This window comes from Squalius cephalus (genome assembly GCF_949319135.1).
Source record: "Squalius cephalus genome assembly, chromosome: 14".
Classification (NCBI taxonomy): Eukaryota; Metazoa; Chordata; class Actinopteri; order Cypriniformes; family Leuciscidae; genus Squalius; species Squalius cephalus.
In genome coordinates this window covers 10,280,007-10,301,245 of record NC_137135.1, presented here as the reverse complement: position 1 = coordinate 10,301,245, position 21,239 = coordinate 10,280,007, and the positions used below count along the sequence as shown (strand labels likewise).

The 21,239-nt window shown below is 40.4% G+C and overlaps 1 protein-coding gene across 2 annotated transcripts; it reads right to left on the bottom strand.

Annotated features, from left to right (window-relative positions):
- Positions 1 to 17,693: 17,693 nt before the first annotated feature.
- Positions 17,694 to 21,031, bottom strand: LOC307171324 (uncharacterized protein). 2 transcript variants are annotated; one of them, XM_079892873.1, is made up of 3 exons: positions 20,238 to 21,031; positions 19,419 to 19,616; positions 17,694 to 18,653 (listed from the first exon to the last, which is right to left on the bottom strand). In XM_079892873.1, exons 1-3 carry the CDS (start codon positions 20,665 to 20,667, stop codon positions 18,286 to 18,288), a joined length of 996 nt encoding a protein of 331 aa, XP_079748999.1. In that variant the 5' UTR covers positions 20,668 to 21,031; the 3' UTR covers positions 17,694 to 18,285. The 2 variants fall into 2 exon arrangements, with proteins under 2 accessions (XP_079748999.1, XP_079748998.1); XM_079892872.1 differs by having other exon boundaries at positions 17,760 to 18,653; positions 20,247 to 20,814.
- Positions 21,032 to 21,239: the final 208 nt, after the last annotated feature.

Genomic DNA, 21,239 nt, shown 5'->3' with positions numbered 1-21,239 from the left:
TGGAACAATCTTCCTAACATTGTCCGGGAAGCAGACACACTCTGTCAGTTCAAAGCTAGATTAAAGGCACATCTCTTTGACCTAGCATTCACATAATACATTATAGACTTCTATAATTCAATGTTAGGTTGCATAGATTAGGTCAGCTGGAACCGGGAACACTTCCCATAAATCCTGATGTACTCATCATTACATCATGAGAAGAATGGCATCTACGCTAATTTTAGTGTCTTTGTTTATCCCGAGGTTTTCCCGCAGCCTGCCGGATCCAGGCCGTATCCAGATCTGACGAAGGACCTTCGCCTGGACCCGATGTCAACGCAGTGCTGAAGTGGCAACTAGTCTCTCCATATGGAGGATCCCTTTGCCACTCTAGAGATAAAGCGTCGTCGGGAAAACTCAATTTGCGTATCTACCCCGAATTGATAAAATAAAATTCAATTCTGTATCAAAACTATAAGGAAACACCAGTACTTTGTTTAGGCTTGGTTTGTAGGGAATTACAAACCTGCGCACATATATTCAAACGCACTTAACTATAGAACCAATTCTTAATGCGCATGTGAACGCCATCAGCGTTTCTCACAGGTTCGCGTTTAAAGTCTGTGTAGAGAGAATGGTGTTGTCTTAGCGGCCCCTAATTTAATAACAAATTATCGTTGCGACGGAAGCGAATCAATCAAAACTAACTTTAGCTGGAAAATAACTTTATTAGAACCGCTATAAAGCCAAAACAATCTTACCTTAAATTATACGTTTATCTATGTAAAGCTGCTTTGAAACAATCTACATTGTTAAAAGCACTATATAAATGAAGATGACTTGACTTGACTTGACTTGACACACACACACACACACACACACACACAAAATTGCATAGTAAAAATGTCATGTAACAGGGTGGACAGAGAATGTGAATGTGAAATATTTGGTCAGAATTATTAGGTTATACTAGCCTGAGCTTGACCAATGTGTTTTCATGACAGACATTTTCTCCCTCTGACAAGATTAAAAAAGTTGAATTTTAAAGGCTCCCCCCACCCCCTACAAACCTGCTCAGTCCAAAATCCACCAAACTGTAGGATTTTTTTTTTTTTTTTAAGAAAACATGCCCAATACTATTGGGGTTATCGACTGCACTCATGTGCAGCACCTCATGAGAGGGAGTGGGAGTATTGTCCTCGACAACATCACTACCAGGCACAATGTCCCTCTCTGTGATAACAGTTATGATGTACAGTACCTGAGCCTGTTGAAAACCCAGCCTATCTTCCAGTGTTCTATCAGAAAGAAGGAATGACTGGACGTGAGGCAAGGGATGCAGTTGTTAAAAACGACGTTTAAGTGGTTAATCTCTGATGATTGTCATCAATATACAGGGAAAATGACTTGATGATGATCAATGATTAGTTTGTTTATTGAGCTGATATGTAAAATGGAAATGTTTATACATTGTTGATGAGGATCATCCTGTTTTATTTTGTCTTTTTATCAAATGCATCTTAATCTTACTAAAAAGATCAAATCCAGGATTGGATTTTGTGATCAAATCCAATTTCAGAACTCTTTTTTCTTTTAAACAACCCATTTTCAAGATTTGATCGAATCCCACAGCCTGTCACGGTTATGTTCAGTTTGTTTTAGTATTCATGGACTTATAGTTTGTATTCTCTAGTTTTCTGTCTTCCTTTGTCCATTTTCCCGCTCCTTCCTTGTTTCCATGGTCACCGTCATTATAAGTTTGTTTGGTTTGGCTGTGTTTAATTAATTAGCCTTGTTTGGGTGTGTACTTAAGTTCCTCCTTTTCCTCAGTTCAAGGTCCATTTTACATTTATGTTACATATGATTGCAGCTACTCTGTGTGCTTATTTTGTGTTTCATCTTCATCTTCATCTTCATGTCTTCAGTTTGCGCTACAGCCTTGTAACAGAAGACTGGACCTTAAAAATGGAATATGCAGCAAAGTTTGCTGGTGTGGCTCAGATGAGCCACAATTTTCTGGAGTATTTGGAGAGGATTTGCCGTATCGCCATCACCTGCCCCTATGACGATGAGACCCTGAAGTCGTTATTCTGGATCGGGGTGAACTATCACCATCCCGTAGACGTCCCAGAAACCACAGCACATGAGTGGAGGGAGGCCGTCATCAGGTGTCTGGAGAGCATCTATTCCTGTTCTGAATCATCGCTGTTTAAAGACAGCACGGAGACTGTTTCATTAACCTGTTGGGAATTGGAATTACCATTATTGATCTCGTCAAGACTGCCTGTCACCATCACTGCAGAGCTCATCCAGTCCTCCATCCCCGCCTCTGCTGGAGGTTTGCAGTCCTTTGTCGTCTCTAAGGACGCCCTGCTATGACATCGAGCCTCCGGTCAAGCAACCTCCATCAGCGCCTGAGTGAGTGGATCCTGTGGCTCCGCCTTCAGCCTCTGATCCCTTTGCTCCATCTCGACCTGTCTGCTCTGCCTTGGCTCTGCCTTGGCTCCTCCCACCTAGATACCCTCAGTCTTGCGGCTCCACCGGGTTCCTTTGTCTTACCGGCTTCCCCTTGATCGGTCGTCACTCTGACGCCACAGACTTGCGGGCCGTACACTGTGCTCCGTTCCTCCACCCCTACGGCTGCAGCGCGCTCCTCCTTCCCTTCGGCGTCGCCTCTGTCCTCCGTCACACTGGCTCCGCCTCAGCCCTCGGGTACTCTGGCTCCGCCTCCGCTCGTCGCCGCAGCATCGCCTAGGTCTCTAGTGCCAGCGTTGTCGCTCAGTTCCATCAGCCCTCCGTCTGTGCCTATGGGTTCATTGGCCTTGTCTCCTGAAGTCGTCCCCCAGCTGTCGTCAGCCACTACACCATCTTGGCTCCTCCCTCCCTCAACTCCGCCATGGGCTGTCGGCACTGTTGAGCTCTGGGTCTGCACCTTCTGGCCACTCCTCCCATCTTCGATTCCATGGATGCTCCCACCATCTATTCCTCCATGGATTTTCTGCCTGTCTGTCTGTCTGCCTGTCTGTTTGTGCCAGACCTTCGCCCACTCCTCTTCACCAGCCCTTCACCTACTCCACGACCTCCTTCTAAACCCCCCCCCCCCCCCCCCACTTCCCTCCTTTCCTGTTTGTTTCATTATGACGCGAGGTTACACCTTGCAGAAGGGGGGAGTTACGTCACAGTTATGTTCAGTTTGTTTTAGTATTCATGGACTTTTAGTTTGTATTCATTAGTTTTCTGTCTTCCTTTGTTCATTTTCCCACTCCTCCTTTGTTTCCATGGTCAACGTGTGACACTGTCACATATGACACATGTTTTAACCACTCTATATATATTAATGATTTTATAAATATTAGGTTTTTTTTCATGTTTTTCATGTCATGTGAGAGATCACATGATGGGACCTGACTCTCCGCAGTAGTGAACGCGGGACCCAAGTCTGCGCAGTAGTGAGCGTGAAGTGGAGGCATCAAGGTCCCGCCCTCACTCCCGCAGAAACCGTTAGTACAGTTTACTTCAGAACAACACATTATGTCAGTGTGAAATAAACATAACGGACATGTAGAAATTAAAGCTGAAGCTCCAATCTCCTCCAAAAAATCCCCAAAAAAGTCTGTTGGTGCCTCAGTGACTACTTCGCTCAGAGAAGCTGTCAATCTCAACTGTCAATCATGACGTCACATTCCCGTTTTTATAGCATCAAATAACTAAGACCAAACTTATTTAAAAAAGAACACTTAAACTTACATCAGCATGATAAAAACTGCCTAAAATGATTGAAAACATCGATCGGGGGGGCGATCGAGACGCTTTGGCTTCACTTTTCAGGACTTGTGTAGCACGCTTGGTGATCACCAAGAGCCTGGACTGTTACCTTTTGAGGACTTACCTTTCCAGAAATCGCACTTTATTGTTTATATACCGGTGGACACATTCACATTGGGACTATCAACACACTGGGACTCATTTGGTTTTAGGATATGATGTTATGGACTCTATGCTTTTAACAGACTGAGGTTTTCTGGTTTTACTGTGCTATTTTAAGTTTCATGTGAGCATTGTAAATACACTTTAGTTATTGATTCTATTTCTGTTGTTCGTCATCTTTTTAACCACTCCCAACATCTCAGTTTAATCTGACCACTCTTGTAACTCAACCGATTGGGCTGAGTGTTACAACCGACATTATAAGTTTGTTTGGTTCAGATGTGTTTTATTTATTAGCCTTGTTTAGATGTGTACTTAAGTTCCTCCTTTGCAGTTCAGGGTCCAGTCTACAGCAACTCTGTGTTTATTTTGTGGACTCTTATTAAATATCTTTATTTATAAATATCTTAGAACTATTATGAAAATATCCTCAGTGCCTGCTCCAGTGTCCGTTCCAGTCCGTGATCCTCCAGAGTCTGCTCCAGTCCACGATCCTCCAGAGTCCGTTCCAGCATCCTCAGAGCCTGCTCCATTCAACGATCCTCCAGAGGCCATTCTAGTCCGCGATCCTCCAGATCCTCTAACACAACCAAAATCTGATAAGATTCCGTTTAAACAACTTGGCCAAGATTACAAGATTTTTACAATTAAATTTAAATAATTGTTGGACATTAAGTAAAGTCAACTAAAAATTGTATTTACAGTGCACAAGTCCTGTACAAGACTGGGATAGCATGACTAGTAAACCTAGCTTTCCTTCCAAAGAAAATAAAATTATATGTCTCCAGTATGTGACCTAGATTATTTCTCTCAGATTATCTTTTTTATTAGATTAGATTAAACGCATATCGCCCAGCCTGTCATTGAAATTTAAATGAGCAACTCTGAAGCAATCAAGCCAACTCAACATTTGCCAGGCCAGTTAAAGCCCGGGACACACCAAGCCGACGTCAAAGAACTAGCGGCTAGGAAAGCTGACTATGATGTTGTCTCTCGTCGGCTTTGTCTTGGCCAAAAAGCTGCGCTTTAACACACCAAAAGGACAAAAGGTGACTGTCAACTAGCATGTGCGTTCTGCGCCTGCGTATAAGTAAATATCTGTCTATATCAGCAGGTATCAATAGTATATTTTTGTAATTCTACAAGGAAAACCGAAACTAGTACTGCAGGTATACAATACGTAAACAAAGCAGCGCTTGCTTACCATTTTGAATATCAATCACTTCGACTATCGATCACTTTTTTTTTTCATTCCAGTTGGCTCATGTTATTATGAAAATATTTGGGCATTTGAATGCAAAGGTAAGTTGACGTACAATTTAACAATGTTAAATTTAAATTTAACATTTCAGCCACTCCCAACAAGCAGAAGGTTGAGCACAGGCTAACTTATCAAATACTCATAACCTCCTTAATCTGCTCGTTAAGTCTGACATCACATGTCATCGCTTGCGGGTCCAAACTTTGATGACTCAATCAGGTGCCAAAAGAAAACGATGAACGGTGTTAATGTACACTCACAATGTGATGTAATACTACCTAAAAATCATCTCCATACCGAAATCCCAGATGGCCAGAAAATTATTCATCTTTTATAAATCGTTAAAATATTTGTGTCTGGGATGCCGTGAGTCTGTAATGTACACTGTAAGTTTTTTAATGCACAGCTTAAATGTGTAATATATAGTAAAAATAAATAGTGCTCATAAACAGCTGTTGAGATAGTATTCCCAAGTAAAACGAAAGGCTTAGACCCAGAAACAGCATTCCTTAAGTCACGACTAAACAAGTGGATAAAGTGGTTCTGTTGCTCCTTAGCAGCTGAGATCAGTGAGATGAGGTAAGCCACCTTGGGATATAATCAGTATAGACCTCAGCTGCTCATAATTTAATGCTTGGCAGCCTGGGTCATACCTAGGTCATTTCCATATCACTCTGAGGCTGGCAACTGGGGTAAGGCTATGGAGACAGATGTGGCTATCTATGGAGACAGATGATCTTCACTGAAACGATCACAATCTGAAGTGGTGAGGGTTGTTGGCTCTGTTGAATATCAGCAAGGATGTGTTGCTCATGTGTGCCAACTGTAGCTGCTTGGCTGACTGAGAATGAAGCTAAACAAGCTCATTTCATAGTCGCTCAGATTTGGTGTTACTCTGGTGGTTGGCACTCCATTGATTGAACAAAAGTCCTGCCCTCTTACTGTTTCTAAGTTCTAACAAAGAGCCGAGCAGGGGTGTGTTTCCCGTACAACAACGTAACTCGCTGCTTCACTACCATAGTACGATGCATCGTTGAAGAAATCAACTTGCTAGTCATGACTGTTTCCCGAAACCATACTGTCGCAAAGTGGTCGTTCAAACACGTTGGTTTATTACGTCACACACATAATAAAACGTCCGCTTCAAGCATCCTCAGAGCCTTGTCCAGAGTCCTTTCCAGCCCGTGATCCTCCAGAGTTCGCTCTAGTCCACGATCCTCCAAAGTCCGTTCCAGCATCCTCAGAGCCTGCTCCATTCAACGATCCTGCAGAGGCCATTCCAGTCCGCGATCCTCCAGAGTCCGTTCCAGTCCGCGATCCTCTAGAGTCCGTTCCAGTCCGCGATCCTCCAGAGTCCACTCCAGTCCCGGAGCCGGAGCCCGCTCCTGTATCCTCAGACCCTGCTCCAGTCCGTGATCCTCCAGAGTTCGCTCCAGTCCACGATACTCCAAAGTCCGTTCCAGCATCCTCAGAGCCTGCTCCATTCAACGATCCTCCAGAGGCCATTCCAGTCCGCGATCCTCCAGAGTCCACTCCAGTCCCGGAGCCGGAGCCTGCTCCGGTATCCTCAGAGCCTGCTCCAGTGTCCATTCCAGTCCGTGATCCTCCAGAGTCTGCTCGAGTCCACGATCCTCCAGAGTCCGTTCCAGCATCCTCAGAGCCTGCTCCATTCAACGATCCTCCAGAGTCCGTTCCAGTCCGCGATATATGGATAAATAACTTATTTTAATTAAACTGTTTGAGATCGAATTAACACTAGATGTTTTGAGATAAATTACAGACATGGCATCTGAGGACTATTTCTCATTTTCTCAGTTATTTTGCTTTATTTCGGGAATGTAGAAGAGCAGAAAGGAGTTGGAGGAAAGATAGGTTGCAAATTTCCTTGCAAATGTTAAGGGAAAGTCTGACAAAATACCAAAAAGCTGTGAAATATTATAGAGCAAGTTACTTGTCTGATATGATTGCTAAAAACCCACCACATGAGCTTTTTGCCATTATAAATAGACTGCTTTGTCCAAGTACAAAACCTAGCTTTACTTCATCATCGGCAACGTGCGATTTATTTTTGAAGTTTTTGTTGAGAAAATAAATGGGATCAGAGCAAGTTTTTCATCTATGGTTGCTGTGCTTACAGTTTTAACTGGAATGTATTCTTTTAATCAGTTTGAACTGGTGTCACTCTCTGACATTAGAGATGTCATTCTCCACTTAAAGCGATCATCCTGTCCTTCTGAAGCAGTTGTGCTGTCCATTCATAAGGAAGGTGTTGATATTGTCAGCCCAAGTATCTTATCTATTATTAATAGTAGTCTACAGAATGGCATCATGCCACTTTGCCTTAAAGTGTAACTCTCGCCAAAATGCAATCTAGGGTCTTTTTGTGAATCTACCCGAGGCAAACTTTCATTTAAAAGCATAATTATGATGGAACTTTTAAGATTGACCGTATTTTCGTTTTCAGTCAAATTGCCTTTTGAATGGGAGTGCTTGGGGCACTACTATGATAGCATCAAAATCACTATTTTTAAAACACTAAGAAGACTCGACACAACATGAAACTTTGCTCAAAGTATCACCAGGGGCTCTACACATGAACTTGAGCATTGAGAACATTGTTTGTGTACAAAGAGTTTACTAAAAAGAAAGGTTTTGAACAATTCACTGTAGCTGTTGTTGTTTCCAGCCACTGGCATTTTGTCAGTCAAAAAATTCGAATTAGGTGAATTTGGGCCAACAAGATATGCCCTGTGAGATATCAGCATATTAAATGGCACTAGCTCAAGAGCAGTGGCTCTCAAACTTTTTCTGCCAGGCCCCTCTTTTGTAGAGAAATGCACCCACATAAAGACACTCTCAGACATGACCTAAATCTGGGGCCAGATATTCAGGCTGATTTCTCTCCTTCCGACAATCACTCCGACAAGTGAAGTCCCGATTATCTTGTTTGTTCAACAGTCTATCTTATCAGATTTTCCTGTGGTGTGAGGTGTGTTAAGAGTGTGTTAATCTGCTCGGAACAACGTCGGAACCACCCGATCGCGGTGTTGAACATGTTGAATATTTACGCTCAGAAATCGCTCGGGTGTGGGGGGAACCCCGAGGACAAACACACACATACTCTGTTGATTGTCAGGTGGAACGAAACAATACCCAATCCAGAAAGCGAGCTGACAGAAGACGGAAGCATAACAACTGCAGTCATGGCGCAGCACAGAGTGAAATGGATATGGACATCAGAGATGGAGGATCAGCTTGTCAATTTGTGGCAACAGCACAAGTGTTTATACAACATGTTCTGTAAAACATACCACAATAGAGTTGACAATTTCATAGCAATTTCTTCCTGCCTATCGTCCGTGTTTGTTCAGAATTCTTGAGAGATTTTGCGAGATTTCCTGTGTTTACACTCACAGTAGGGACTCTGGTTGAAAATCTGTTCGTGTGTTGTGTTGTCTTCTTCACAGACTATAGATACACCATACACTATTGTAGCAAAACTGTTAAATCTAGGATTTTTTGTCCTCATGTTTGTGGTCTCTCATATTTTGAAAATCTTATAAGATTTTAAATATATTTTGGTGTGGCCCCAGCATTACTTTTAAAATCCTATTGGATTTATTTGAAACATTGATTTCTCCACTCAAACAGGATTCTCTGTGTTTGTGATGCCTTCACATGAGTGATATGGAAATCTGTTAGGTTTTGTTCAATTAATAACAATTTGGTGTAGTGACAAGCCAAATTGGTATTTGGTGATGTGCATCACTGCCATGATTAATTACACATATAAATGGCAGAATTTAAGATTTTGCTCATATCAAACATTTTAACTGAGGAGTTAATTAAAAGTCATATCATAATACTTATACAAAGTATGTCAGGGTTCTGTCACTTTTTGGTTTTGTGACAACTCATGAATCGTCTCGTCTTTGTGTGCGGCTGTGCGGAGCGTGGTTTTCGGATCCTGGCACTCCTGTCTATTTTGGTTTCGGTTCATTGACGGGGTTCATTCATTTATGCTCCATGTTTTGTCTTTAATTGTGAGTTCTCACCGTGCACACCGTGGTTTGTGTGGGCGCTCTGTCTTTGGGAGCTCTCATTAGCCAACATGGCTGAAAAACAAAAGACCTGGGACCAGAAAAGACCATATTCCGCTCCAGTCCACAATCCTCCAGACAATCCTCCAGAGGCCGTTCCAGTCCGCGATCCTCCAGAGGCCGTTCAAGTCCACGATCCTCCAGAGTCCGTTCCAGTCCACGATCTCATTAGCCGCATGTTCTTGTCTTTTGTTTTGTGGGAACGCAATGCTTTTGTGTTTGTTTCTATGGGCCATGTGTTCTCCTGTCTATTAAGCCTGGTTTATAATTGGTTATTGTTGTTATTAATAATAATAATAATAATAATAATAATAATAATAATAATAATAATATAAGGACAGTGAGGCCAGTTTTTCTTCATAGAAAAAACACATGCTTAAGCATCCCCCCCCCCCTCCTGTCTATTAAGCCTGGTTTATAATCGCCGTATCCGCACAAGTGTGAAGGTGCATTCTGCAAAGATTACATCATCGTGGTGTGGACTGTTGTGTGTGTTGAATGCATGTGACCCCATTTCGTGTGGCGATGTGCATGGTATTTTTATAACTTTGCACATGGCTCTGCTTCCGCCTCGTCCATTTGGGGAGGAACGCGCACAGTCAGCGGAGGCTCGCAGTGCAGAGCCAGGTGAAAACAAGGCTAAACCCCGCATCACTTGTTTTCTGATTATTGGTTAATTTTCCCCACCATGTCCACCCTCGTTACCCTCCTCATTTCTTTCCCTATTTATTTTTCCTGTATTCTCTTTCCTGGGCTGGTTTGTTTTGTATCCCTACTCGTGGCCCTAGTTGCCAAGTCTGTCTAGTCTCCAGAGTCTGCTTCAGTCCCGGATCTTCTGTCTTTTCATTGTCCTTGTTGTGTTTTTTTTTTGTTTTATTTCTGTTGTTTTGTTTTGCCCTACCACAGGTCTTTAGTTTTTCAGCCATGTTGGCTGTAGTTTTGTCTTCTGTTTTAAGCCCCGTTTTGTGCTGGCTGTCACAGCTGAGGAGACCGTCCTCCCCCTTTATGTCTCTGAGTGTCAGGGACACACCTCCCTGCAGTCCACTCTACATTCTGTTCCAGTCCACGATCCTCCAGAGTCCGTTCCAGTCCGTGATCCTCCAGAGTCCGCTTCAAGCATCCTCAGATCCTTGTCCAGAGTACGTTCCAGTCTGTGATCCTCCAGAGTCTGCTCCAGTCCACGATCCTCCAGAGTCCGTTCCAGCATCCTCAGAGCCTGCTCCATTCAACGATCCTCCAGAGTCCGTTCCAGTCCGCGATCCTCCAGAGTCCATTCCGGCATCCCCAGAGCCTGCTCCAGTGTCTGTTCCAGTCCGTGATCCTCAAGAGTCTGCTCCAGTCCATGATCCTCCAGAGGCCATTCCAGTCCGCGATCCTCCAGAGTCCGTTGCAGTCCGTGATCCGGGTCCTGCATCCCTACTTTTTCCCCCTTGCCGATTGCTGGGGTTCCTGTTCAGCTGTAGCCTCCCTGGTCCGTCTCACCAGCTCTGCCCTGGTTCTATTCTGTTCTAGTGATGTCACAGAGTGAACTGCATACAACTGCTCTGGATATACATTGCTTACAAACTGCTTCAATAGAGTTTTGAAAGCCCTGAGACACTTTAACATTTATAAAAAAATTAAAAACATTTAAAAAAAAAACAGTCTACTGCATGGAAATGTGAGCAAACCAGTTACTTAAATATATGAAAATGTATTATTATTATTATTAATAATAATATAAGGACAGTGAGGCCAGTTTTTATTCATAGAGAACACACATGCTTAAACATCCCCCCCCCCCCCCCCCCCCCCCCCCCCCCCAAACATTAGGACGCCCGTTTGTTCCTGGGCAATGTGCCAGTCATCCAGCGACCTGCTGTTCCTCTGATATTGCATTCCTCTGGCACTGACTGTGCCCTGCCTGACGCCAGCGCTCCACAAGAACTCACAAGTAAATATTTCCAGCTGTCAGTGCTGTTATGCTCTCTAGTGAGGTCATTCATTGTATTCTCACACATTTACTTTGTTTGAAAAGGGTTCAGTCTGTTTATTGCATTCAAATGTATATCATTTCAACTTTTAAATGTATAAGTTTTGTAGATTATCATTCTTTCATGCTTGTGCTGGTGAGATGAAGTCAAAGCAATGAATCACAGAAGAGGTCAGTTATTTTCCAATAAGACTTTGGTTTCCAGTGAAAGTAGATTATTGCAGTTTTGGTGAAAATTATTTATTTACTGCTGTTAAATCTTACATTAATTCAAACAAGTTAGAGTTAAATGCAGCAATAATAAATAATAATAATAATAATAATAATGATGATGATGATAATAAAGTACTTCAGTATAGAATTAATAAAAGTACATGTATGCGCTGTTTAACCAATTTGAAATGGATGACATCATCACACACGATCATCAGTCTTCTGAGGTGCTAGTAGAGTTTGTAAGTCCCATCCTTTACAGGTCAAAAACCAATTTTCGGTGGGTTGTGGCAGCAATCCTTGTCCTTGATTGACATTAGGCACTTCAATTTTATCCAAGATTTTATTTGATACACATAGCAATTATAGACATTTAAGTAAAAGCTGTTACAACACTCCTTATTCTTCCCTATACATGTACGAGCATTCCCTATACATGTACGATACATGTATTCCCTATACATGTACGACTTGTTATTAAACTAGTAAACTATTATTTCCTTCATAATTTGTTTATTTTAAGTCTTGGCAAATCCCTCAGTGAACCAGTGAAGCACTATTATGACATCTAGTGGTAGAAATGAATAGTTCATACCACTCCCCCAACCCACTATGAATTTTAATTAAAATCAAAATGTTAATTCAGTAATTAAGAGCCTGATAATGATCAATATAAGTGACTATGCCAGAATGTATGCCAGGTTTTGGTACAGTGTTGGGGTTCGAACATTCATGCACCATGTTTTGTCTTTCATTGTGAACGCACAAGCCGAGTGTTTGTGGTTTGTTTTGTATCGTGTCCCTAGGTTCCGGTCGGTCTAGTATGGTTATCTTCTGTCTCGTCATTGTTGTGTTTTTCTCATTTTATTTCTGTTTTTTTTTTTTTTTTTTGCTTTTTTTTTTGCTTTTTTTTGTGCTAATAAAGAAAACTCTACGCACCTGCTCTGCGCTTGAGTTCTTAATGAAAATCCTTAATTTTCTTCATAATTTGTTAAGTTTTGAAGTCTTCTTGATGTCAGGCAAATCACTCTACCTGAACCTTATATCACTATTAAGACATCTAGTGGTAGAAATGAATAGTTCATAATTCATACCATTCCCCCAACCCACTATGAATTTGTTTAATTCTGACTATGGCAGAATTAAACAGCCCTGCATGAGTTTGGTTAACTTCTTGATGGTGTTATTGTTGTTAATAGCAGGAAATTTACTGCATCCCAACTCAAAATGTAAAATGTGCATTTCTGTGTGTTTGCTGTGTTCCCTCAACAAGTAGGCTACATGATTGTATGTACATATCAGTCACGTCTAGCACAGACATTTAATACAATAGGCCGACCTGTTGGATATTACATACATCAGTGGTTTTCAATCCTGGTCCGTCGGACCCACCACTCCACACATTTTGTATGTCTCTAATATCTGACACATGAGTTATTGGATCTCTTTTCTAACAAGCTGATGATCTGAATCAGGTGTATGAAATAAGGGAGACATACAAAATGTGCAGAGTGGTGGGTTTCCAGGACCAGGATTAAAAACCACTTACATTCATCATCATCCAGGGAACATAATCCATCATTGCAGACCATGTGCCAGGCTAAGCACAAGCAGATAAAAAAAATCTATTCTCTTATTTAACTATAAGGTTTTAAAGGAGACATCCAAAATGTGTATTGTTGTGGCAAAAAGGGTTGGGATTATATTTAACTGAATTTTGAGCAGAAACACACCCTAAAGGTTATTAAATATTGCTGTGGAAATTATGACTAGTCTCACGAAACAAGCTACTCAAATGTGTAATGAATTAAAATAATTATAACTGGACACACAGCCTTTGAAAAACAAACAAACAAAAAACATGCGCCTTTTCTTTTAAAAATTTATAAGACCATATATTTTTCGCTATTGTAACTATGAAACATGGTTAATCATTTTATTTCAGTTACAATTGTTTTTTCCCGCCATTCAGTCTAACCCTATCAGAACAGATTTTTGCATCACAACACACCAGTGAAACACTGATTTAAAGTGTGAGTGTGCAGTAATCTCAATCTTTTTTAGTGAGCTTTTGCCAGTACCTCTGTTTTCTTTACTGTTTATTCACTGCCACAGCAGAAATATATTTTTCACTTACTCCATTTGTCGCTCATCCTTCGAGGATAGCAAGTCAAATACATTTACCTATATTTATCCAGACTGGATAGGCAGGTGAACTCACAGATCACACAAATTGTGTTTTTAATGGCGGTTCTGATACACAGGTGCACTGCCACTATGCTACATTTCTTATTCGTGGCTACTGTGAGAAAAGAAAAGTGTTATATAGAACTTTTCAAATATATATATATATATATATATATATATATATATATATATATATATCTTACTTGACCTCCCGTCACCGTTCATTCAGACTGGCCCTTACCCAATCTGGGGATGGTGACCTATCCAAAAGCCACTATCATTTGTGTCAAACACTAAACTGGATCCTTTAGTGCTTCTCTTATTACAGCACAGCTTCACCATTCCTGGGGCCATATTCACAAAAACATTTGATCTTACCACTAAGGTTATGCATATCCTAAAGACCAGTACAAGTTCTGGGGCAAGGAGTTTCCTCTTAAAACCAATTCACAATGCCTGTTCACCAACTTTTACTAAGGAACAGAGAGAAGTCTTAAGCTAAGACAAAGGGTGAGGTTGACCTCGTTGCTATGGATGATGTCAACATGCTTACTAACTATGACCACAGTGATTGGCTGATGGGGGAGGGGTCTCTGTCAGTGATTTAATCATAGAATTATTGTTGAGCGAGGTATCATGTTGCCATATTCAAATAAAGATTTTAAAATGTAGATTTTAAAATTGTTTAATAAGTGCAATAATTAGTAAATTATTAAACAATTATACATTCAGCTAATTTTAAAATGTAGGCTAAGTGTCACTTATTAAACAATTATACGTTCAGCTGTGAAACAAATATACTGTCAGCCTCTTACATCTCGAGAGATTGCAGAATTCAAGTGATAAAGTTCAGGAGGAGGACGTTCAAATGCATACAGAAAGCATACATACAGCCAACTCACCAACTCACCTACAGTTACCTCGACAGTTTTCTGTATCCCTCTGCAACTCCTCACCTCCGCTGGTTCCTATTCCCACCTGGGATACGGCGGAGTACAATGGGTTTGGATTAAATTCCGAGCTCGGAGCGCTCGATCCACCCAAACAGCACACCAAATACTCTTTACTCTTTTACTCTATGAGATCATTTGTTAGTTTGAACTCGTGAAAACAACTGCCACAGGTAATCGGACATTAGTTTCTTTTTATTATTTATTTTCAAAGATTTATTTTTGCCGTTTTTGCCCAGACAGCAACATGTCTGGCCCAGTGTCGGCCCAGATCCGGCCCACATCTGGGCAGTGTGGAATCCACGTGTACCAGATGTGGGCCAGATGTGGGCCGGATCTGGGCCGACACTATGTTGCTGTCTGGGTGCCTTTTTATTATGAAAGGACAGTGAAGCAAAGTGGAAGACAGAAATGGGGGGACAGTATTGGGAAAGGTCCACGAGCCGGAACTCGGGTCACCCGAGCTGCACAAGGCTATCAGCGCAGACAATAGGACTTTATTTTCAACTTTACCGCAATATTTTATTCTCAGTCATTCAATGCATATGTTTGCCTATACATAAATTAACCTTTTTATGTTATGTCATCGCAGATTAAAATGTATTCAAAATATTTATTGCATTTATGCACCCAAGGCTCTATCACATTGCCTCAATGGTGTACAGTGTCTTTGCTGAGGCAGATTACCATTTTAGGATTGTTTTTGATTTGATCTTAGTGACTGAGTCCTCTTGACTACCCCTAACCTTTCACAGATGTAGGAGCTGGTTTAAGAGCTAAAAGATTTAGTAGTCCAAAAGTTAGGACTGACCAGTAATTTTAAGAGTTTCTCCTAAATCGGCAAGTTAGGAGCTACTGGCCATAAGATGTTTTGTGAACATGGCCCCTGATCCCCAAGCTGCTCTTTGTCTGTCAGTGGGCAGTTGGGAGTCGTGTACAGAATCTATCATAAAAGGTAACTCCGAACACTTTTTATTAGGGAAGAATGAAGACACTATGTGGAGACATGACCAGAGCAAAGGCAGGAGACACTGCTTGCAGTCAATTCAGAGTTTTATTGACTTTAAAACTTGCACACACACAAAAAAAAAAACTAAAAAAAAAAAACTAAAAAACAATCAAAAACATAAAACAGAGACACTAAAGGTGACCCTCCTCACAGAAGTCCCTCAGCAGAACTGACTCGAACAGACAAAATAAATCCTCTTATTCTCAGGGGTTCAACCATTTCATGATAATAGGGTAATATAAATTATATACACTCACACACATGAATATATTAATCAACTTAAATGAAAATAAAATTCAAAATACATTAACATCAATATTACAAGGGGGGAAAAAACAAATAATGAAAATTTAATTTCTACATACTATCAAAATAAACACAAAGAAACAATGCCTGCTCACACTACCCAGAATTCCTTGGGATGGCATAAAATGAGGGACAGGAAGGCCACACTTCCTCTTAAGCCATGAACCCAGAGACAAAAGACGTTTTGAAAATGTGGATATAATACTGATATTGTTGTAAAGTAAAGAAAATAAATAACACTCTTGGTGTCTTCTTTTCATCATTCTAATGTGCACCTTAGCCTAGAAAAGTGACCAAAATCATATTTAAACAAACAATGAGAAACATAAATAAACATTTATACAAATAATATAAACCAAACAAACATTGCAATTAGGGGTAAGTTATGACATCGTCACACACTAATGTGAAAGACCACAGACTTTTACCATGAGCCACAATCCTTCGAAAGTGTGTTACACACTGGTGAGGGTGAGTTTTGAGCATCAGGTGTTCAGCATTCATTCCCCAGACATCAACAGATCCGGCCCACATCTGGTACAACACAATGTAGCTGGTCTGAGAATCTGAGTGAGCTCGACTGTAGTGTTTTCTTCCAGTGCAGACGTCACACTCCACATGTCCCGCTCCAGCATAACAGGAAACAGGAAAATAGTTTCTCCAGCATTTCAGCACACAATAATTATTATCTACAACAGCTCTTGGAGAGAAGATGTGTCTGCGCTGGGTTCTGCTGCAAACTCTGTTCTGTCCCTGATGATTCTGCAGTCCAAATGCAGCTCTCACAGAGATTGAGAATGGAAACATCCTTCTTCTGATCCAGCTGAACGCAGTCCATTTATCTGTTACACGCAGAGATAAAGACCTTCACAACAGCTCAACAAGAGTTCAGTTTCTTTAAACACACAGATAAAGGCATGCACAACAGCTCAACTAAGGGGTTGTCCTTGTCTGAACCAGAGTGTCCTTGTTCTGTTTGACTAGAAACTGAAACTAGTATTTAACCGTGGCAATAAAAATGTTAAGTTAACTGAGACATGGATGGCACTTGAAATAATAGTACCTTTTAAGTTTTTTATTGTGTCGTAAAAACACTGTTTCTGGAAAAGAACACCTAGTACTGTGAATTACTAATCCTGAGAAACATGATCACTTAGTTACTTGTGTTTTGTTAGCCTTCCAACTACTAAGATATTAACATTTGAGTACAATATACATATTCTTGGATAATACTAAAAAATTTCAATAAATGATTAACAATAATGAGTAAATACTTGAATATACGAAGTAAGGATACATGAGAGGAACAAATCATAAATGAATAATATGAATAAAGAAAATCATCATAAACATTGATCTTTTGGATAAGCCAGTGTGGCATATCCATCCATCCTTACTCCAAAGCACATGTCCTCTGTAAGGACTGGGGTCTGTCCCACTGTCTCGGGCACAGATGTTGGAAACACCCGAGACAGATGCACAATTCATGACAAGACTCACAAACACACGCACATCTATCCGATTGACATGCTGCATGCTTCTGGATTGTGGAGGATTGTGTTGCCTTGGCTTTTGGATTGCTTAGTTGGGGACATTTAATATTCAACAATTTTTCTGATCTGCCTTACTTAAAGTGGACGATGAGGCAATTTTCTTCTAGAAACAAACTTTGTTGTATTATTTTCGTGTTATCACTGTGAAGCTTCTTTGATACAATGTAAAAAGCACTATATAAATAAAGGTGACTTGACTTGACTTGGAGGAAACATTGGAGCAACACTGGGAGAACATGTATATAAAAATGATCTGTGAATTTATTTTAGATTGATAATAAACGTTTGATAATGGGGGATTTGTGGACGCAGCAACTCATACATACACTAGCATGTTTATGTTGTGAAGAAGAAAAGTCTCTTCTGCTCACCAAGGCTGCATTTATTTGATCAAAATACAGTAAAAACAGTAATAATGTGAAATATTATTACAATTTACAGTTTTCTATTTTAATACATTTCAAAATGTAACTGATGGTGAAGCTGAATTTTCAGCAGCCATTACTCCAGGCAGTGTTACATGATCCTTCAGAAATGATCAAATTAATAGATAAGACTCATGATAACACATTTTACAAACATGGCTCCTGATGACATTAGACACAGACTCGTTATTCAGAAGCTGGTACAGAGAAAACAATAACAACAAGGCATTTAAACATAGGCTAATATGTCTACCAATACCACAGTAAGCTAAATAAAACAACATGGCTTCTGAACTTAATGTTAAAAATGCTTTTACAAACCAGCCCAAGGTTGCTCAAAATGTAACAAAGAATGCATCAATATTAACAATATATTCCAGGTTTTGAAGGACTCCTTGAATCACTCTGATGGCTGGCTGAGAGTCTCTGACGTGAGGTCTTTTGAATCTTCTTCAGGCTGAGAAATCATGACTGTTGTCTGGTGTGTGTTGAGGGTATCGGTATGGGGATTCGACTGCAAGTTGGGATGGGACTGGGACTGGGACTGGGGCAGGAGGCTTCTTAACCCTGCGAACAGCTGGTTGACTAAAGCCTCCATAGAGCGTGTGTGTTCAGCCAGGACTCTGGCAATGAGCCGTTCCTCTCGCGCGTGGTTCTGTTCCCACTGACGCTCCAGCCACGTGTTCTGCGTCTGCTGCATTCTTTCAAGAAAGTCTTGATACTGAGTGTGCAATGCAGTGCAACAAGTCCTTCTGCGTCTGAACATACCTGAACAAAACACCAAAGAGAACAGAATGCATGACTAAGTTATTTGGACAAATATTATCTTTTCACGTTAACAGATATGTATTGTTGAAATCAACAATATGGAGCCAAATATTAGGGTGAAGAGGCTATTTTTTGGAGTTTTGAGCCATTTCATTTTTCCTTTCTTCTGAATGATACAGAGAACAATATGTCATTAGATTATCCACATTATTCATGAGCGGGAACACCTTTTCATCACTCTGCTGATTTTTACAAGTTTGAAAGTGTAAAACTTCTGTATAAGTGGTATAATATTTATTTTTTATGCCACTTTGAATGTAACTGAAATGTGCTATATGAATAAACTCACCTTGTCTACATTAAATCTTAATGAGTTTATTCATATAGCACAAATTTTACTGCCGGACAGTTATTGTTATAGTTTTGTTGTGGTCTTGCACACCAGCATCCAAAGTCATACTGGTGACCATAATATGGTGGATATTTCAGCAAGGTGTGCAAACTAAACATATGTTGTAAACTAACTAGCAAGATTTACAAAGTTGTCCTCTAAATATTAATGGATGTCAGGATACAAGTCTTGAACTACTTTTGGCTAGCAGACTCTTTTCGGTTCAGGGTTGCTGCATTTTTACAACAGATTCCTGGTTATTTACATTTTGTTCTGACACGATTTGTAACCTAATCATTAAAACAGGCATGCCACCTATAATGTACCCCAGCACTGTTGATATTTACAGCTATAGGATGAGATGTGCATCAGACCTTGAGCTGGAGGCTGCTGGGAAGAGCACGGCTGTGAAGATGTCATGCTGTCTGTGGAAGTGAATGGCTGTGTGGGAGTGGAGCTTTCTGTAGAGGTGGAGCTCTCCTGAGACACTTGTGTGAGGACGAGGGGTTCATTCTCCGTTTTCACTGACTGGACTTCCTGAATCCCACCTTCCGTGTCATCCACTCCATTATCTTTAACAGACAAACACAGAAATTCATAAATCTTTCACAACTACATACTGCTTCTTCTGAAAAGGGTCATCTTACGGTTACTTTTATTGCACTGCATTATTATTACATGTCCTTGTATTCATCGCTTGTCTGTTTTAAAAAAATGAGCTTAGGGTCGTAATCGATTTTAATTGAACTTTTATGATTGATTATTTATTATTTCTTTATTATACCACTTTGAATGTAACTAAATAAACTCACCTTGTCTACATTAAATCTTAATCTTAATGAGTTTATTCATGTAGCACATTTCACTGCTGGCCAGTTATTGCTATAATAAATGCACATTTTCAGAGAAAACTTTCTCAAAATGTCTAGAGTTGTATTTTTGTTTAACATTATCAATATAAAACGCTATGTGGCAGTACCTATGAGTATTACCATGGTGGCATCTGATGGTAATATCACATGGTACAATACTTCATATACTAAAGAGATATATATGATAAATGCCCTGGTATGGTTGTAAAACAAACCAAAACATGATACTACCCTGGTACTTTTTCTTTTCTTTTATCTTTTTTTGTTTTGTTTTGTTTTGACTTTGAAACATACATGTATGCTGGTTCCAGTGCCACTCACCATCATCACCTTCATCACCTTCATCACATACACCATCCTCAAAAGTGAAGCATTTGCTGTCCGACAAAGGGGATCCGTCTTTAAAGTCGATGTCAACTCCAGTTTGGTTTGTCACAACAACCAAAGGTCTATGTCCAAAAATTTCTTCCATTGTATCAAAATGTTTGAATGCATTATTAGAGCTGCTGGTGTTTTGTTTCTTGGCCTTATAGTAAATGGATTTGAGGGTTTTCCAGCGATGTTTGACTTGATCACATGAGCGCCTAAAACCTGCCTCCTTATGTCTAGCACAAACCTTCCTGAAGATCAGACTGTTGCGGTGCTTGCGTCCGTCCCTGTATCGGTCTATGTGCATCTCTTTTAAACTTTGTAAAAGGAAATCTGTCTCTTCCTCGGTCCAGAAATGTGAGCTTCTTCGGTTGCTTGACATATCTGCCTGGGTCTTCTAGAAACCGCAATTACTTAGATATAAATGAGTATCTCGTTACAGTAATAGGGTACTCAAGATGTTCAGACGAGACAAAATTCAGACTAACGCCAGTTGTTTGATTCGGATTCTAGTAACATGTAGAACGGAATGGTGTCCATGAGGCTGCGGATTTAAAAACACAGCCAATCACAAGGCTGCATCTTGCCCAACAGCGTCTAGAGTGGCCCACTCCGATTGGTTGTATGCTTTGGGCTGCAGCCTCATAGGTTGGTTAGGATGTCAGTCAATTGTCGGCCAACCCTTCTGATGGCAATCGGATTGTAGCTCTCACATGACGAATATATAATCCTACACGTAAAAATATGAGAAATGTGACCCCAATACTTGCGCATGTAAACGTGGTCAGTATACTCATTATTTAGAATTATCAAAAAGGATGTTGCTTCTTATTGGTAAAATACATTACATTATGTTTGGCTTTCATCAGTATTATTTACTTTTTGTTCATTCACAAACATTTGGCATTTTGATACATCAACAAAAGTATAAAACATTTTGCTTGTTCAGTATCG

What these genes read in the sequence shown, in the direction of transcription:
- LOC307171324 (XM_079892873.1), bottom strand. Translation starts at nt 20,667, where the DNA reads ATGTCAAGCAACCGAAGAAGCTCACATTTCTGGACCGAGGAAGAGACA. An exon ending in AGGTGATGAAGGTGATGATG is followed by an intron (nt 19,617 to 20,237) that starts GTGAGTGGCACT and finishes TGTCTGTTAAAG; the next exon opens with ATAATGGAGTGGATGACACG. An exon ending in CCAGCAGCCTCCAGCTCAAG is followed by an intron (nt 18,654 to 19,418) that starts GTCTGATGCACA and finishes TGTTTTGTTCAG; the next exon opens with GTATGTTCAGACGCAGAAGG.